Genomic DNA, 3,355 nt, shown 5'->3' on the forward strand with positions numbered 1-3,355 from the left:
ACACCAGACAACTGCACGCACACACGAACTCGGGGTTCCAGAGGTCAAATCTAACCATCGCCACTAGAGCACGAGCAACGGGACCCAGTGGTGACACGCAGGGCAGGACACCAATCTTGCGAAACCGTCTAGTCCTGCGCTACCTCCAAATGCAGCTGTGCCACTCTCCCTGGGTAAGGAAGTCGCATCTAGCATCAACAGAGCCCCGAATCAACGCCCAGGCCACTGTTGGCTGGTGACTTGTGTTGCCCACCGACCTGGTTTGATGTAGCATGGCCGACGACCGCTATCGAAAAGACTATCCCCCGCCCAGTCACGCAGAGGATCGTTACGCCCAGCCACCCCCGCACGCCTCTCACCCGCAGCCGCATTATCCTCCTCCTGGAGAAGGTGCTCAGAGACCTTCAGAAGACCCCCGGGGAAACATGGCTGCGTCTGTATCTCTGCCCTCTATGCACGACCCTCGACCTCCGGGCTATGGCCAGCCACCTCACTCCCAGGGCCATGGTTACCCCTCGGACCCTCGCTATGCCTCGCCCAACACGACGAATGGGTACCCGACTCCTGGCCAGCAAGCTGGGGGCTATCTCCCACCTCTGCAGCAGCAGTCAGATCCACGGTCTTCTGGCTACCGGCCCCCGGAGCAGTACAATCCCGGACGACAGCCTGGCCAGTACTCGCAGGACCCCCAGTACCCGCACCATGACCCCTACTACTACCGTCCTCCGCCCCAGGCGCCCCACGGCCCTCCTAACGCATACCCCTACCATCCTCAGGGTTCGTCTGCTATGCCATACCCGGAGTACGGCCAGGCCCAAGGCGGGGCACCTCCCATGGCACAGGCTGCGCCCCGGCAGAGGACTTCTATCGCTTGCAAATACTGTCGGAAGCGAAAGGCAAGTCGACCTGCTTATACAAACGCCACATCTCTCTCCTCTGCCTCAGATCATGCTAACCTCATGTGCAGATTCGCTGCAGTGGTTACCAGAGCGCTCCGGGAGGAAAGTGTCAGAACTGCGCACGCATGAACCAGGAGTGCGTTTTCCAGCCGGTTTCATCCTCGAGTTCGACGGCTTTCATCCCCGTTTCAGCCGTCCCAGGTGGCGTTCCTCCAGGGACACCCCTCTACGGCGCCTACGGCCAACCGCTTGCGCCGCAGCCTCACCAGTACCAGCCCGGCGCCCCTTCGCAACCGCAGCAGCAGCCGCCCGCGAACTACTACCCCCACCCACCGGCGCAAGCGCCGCCGGCCGCTCACCAGGGGCCACAGGCGCAGGGACAACAAGGTCCGCCTGCCCAGTCACCCGCCGAATCTTCCTACTCGTACAACTCTGCCAGAGGCGACGAAGGCTCCCAGACTGGTGCCAGAAGACGACGGCGGTCTTCGGAGGATCAGGAGGAGAGCTACCGACTGCCTCCCCCTCGAGTCGGGGCCACAGAAGAAGAACCCCGGAGACGATCCCCCGCCGAGTTCTCGAGCAAGAGTAGCCCTGGAGGGCTCGGATTCCCGCCGTTCTCGAGGAATAGTCCACGCAACCCGACGCTTCCGCAGCTTTCCACAGGAGCGAGTCAAGGCAGCCAGCCCTCGCACGACGGGCGTTCTCCTGCAGCGCACACAGGCTCCAGCGGTGGCTCGACCCCCGCTCGCCATGGACAGCCAGCGAGCCAGACGCCCACGAACCCGCCTGGACAGCAGGGGTCCTCGGTCATGAGCTTGAGCAATCTGGTTGAGAAGAATGACATCGACAAGGGTATGATTGATCGGTTGAACCGACCAAGGGATCCGAAGTAATTATGGTCGACGGAACGATCCCGATGCGACGGAATCGACGCTGCTGGACAGCGAGCCGGAAGGCGACGTGCGAATCACGATTCGGCACCAAGGAATCTAGAGCTCTAATTTTCCGCGACGACGATGCGCTATGAGATTATGCACGCTGGGTTTTCGGCAGAGGGAAAAACACAAAAAAGGGGGGGTTGGCATTTTGGGCAATACAGCGTCAGCGAAAGGTCTTTAGAACACCAAGTTTGGCGACAAACAGACTCGCTGTCACGAATATTGTTGCGGTTCTGGGTCATCGAAGTGCTTCCCCATGTTTCTTGGAGCTTTCTTTTTCTCTGTTTTCTTTTTCTTTTTTTTTATCCCACCTTGCTCCCCAGGGCCCGTCGTTGATCTTTCTCCGCTGCCTGTGTGCCTACGCGCAGGAGGGGAGGGGAATGATAGCGGCGCTGCAAAAAGGAGGGGGGAGGGGCTTAGGACAATGTTTAATCGGTTGTGTTTCCCTGTTTGTTCAAAGCAAAAAAGACGGATTAGCCTCACGGCTTCATACCAGTTAAGCGTTTCTTCGGTTTAGGATGGGGAGGATAGGATGTCTGAGGTCTTGGGCAGTGGTTCACTGTCTTGGATAATGGCTGGGCAGCCGGTGGGCTTGCCGGTACATAGCTTCGTTGTGGGCGTTAATGCAAACTGATTGTACCGTTTTCTACCCCTGCGTGTCTCTCTCTTCCGGGCCTGGCAGTCCCGCCACGCCCGTCCTACTGTCGCTCACGGGTCGCAGAGCTTCGGGATCATCCGCCGACACAGCAGCAGCAAAGTGATGATTAGGGGGGAGGGGCTAGGAAATTTTGCTATGGCGACGCCAGCGCCCCTCCCCCATGCCGCTCGCCATGCGTGCTTCCGACGCAACCTTCAGCGGGTAACCCCCGACTCCCGGCTCCCGTGTTGTGTTCCTCACCACCGGATCCTTCGTCCAATATTGTTAGTATTTCACGGGGAATTTCTTTAAAATTATCACCATCACTTTCCCACCCCCCGTCGTTCCTCTTCTTCCCCCCCCCTCTCCCCGCTGTCCCCTTGCCTCCTCTGCTTTGGCTCGCTAAGTTGCTGCTTCACAGTGGAGGGTGGGACCCGACCATTACCCGTCGTTGCGAAGGCGGCCAGAGGCGCGAGAGGGGAGAAAAGGTGGAGGGGGCTTTTGCCTAGGCACTGGCAGACTGGAGAAACGGATGGAAAAAAGTGACGACCGAATCAGAGGGGTCTTGTTGAGAGGGGGGTTGGGGGAGGGGGGGTCTTGAGGGGGGGGAATTAGCTGGCCTAGGCAAGTCCTTCACGGGGGCCTGGTCCCCTGCAGGTTAGGTTGGCTGCAACTACGGACTACGTATCCGTACATACGTACGTCGACTGCTATGTGCGTCAACGTACATACATGGCGTAGGGGCGGTGGCCTCGTACACGCATTGCTTGCCTACGTGGTAAGTAGTAGTACGGATACCCAGGGATGGGTTTCCCTTGGAGAGGGGGGCGGCGGCGGCGGCGGCGGGCGGTGGTCCGACTTCTCGGGCGCTTGGTCTACGG

At 59.7% G+C, this 3,355-nt stretch overlaps 1 protein-coding gene across 1 annotated transcript; it reads left to right on the forward strand.

Moving 5' to 3' along the window:
- Positions 1–425: 425 nt before the first annotated feature.
- On the forward strand, positions 426–1,792 carry ACO1O0_005663 (uncharacterized protein; the record flags this gene model as incomplete). The annotated part of the gene is made up of 3 exons (XM_083195075.1): positions 426–691; positions 735–777; positions 968–1,792. 3 exons carry the CDS (start codon positions 426–428, stop codon positions 1,790–1,792), a joined length of 1,134 nt encoding a protein of 377 aa, XP_083049988.1.
- Between the last annotated feature and the right edge of the window lie 1,563 nt (positions 1,793–3,355).

Source organism: Amphichorda felina (genome assembly GCF_050947745.1).
Source record: "Amphichorda felina strain 45539 chromosome Unknown scaffold_5, whole genome shotgun sequence".
NCBI lineage: Eukaryota > Fungi > Ascomycota > Sordariomycetes > Hypocreales > Bionectriaceae > Amphichorda > Amphichorda felina.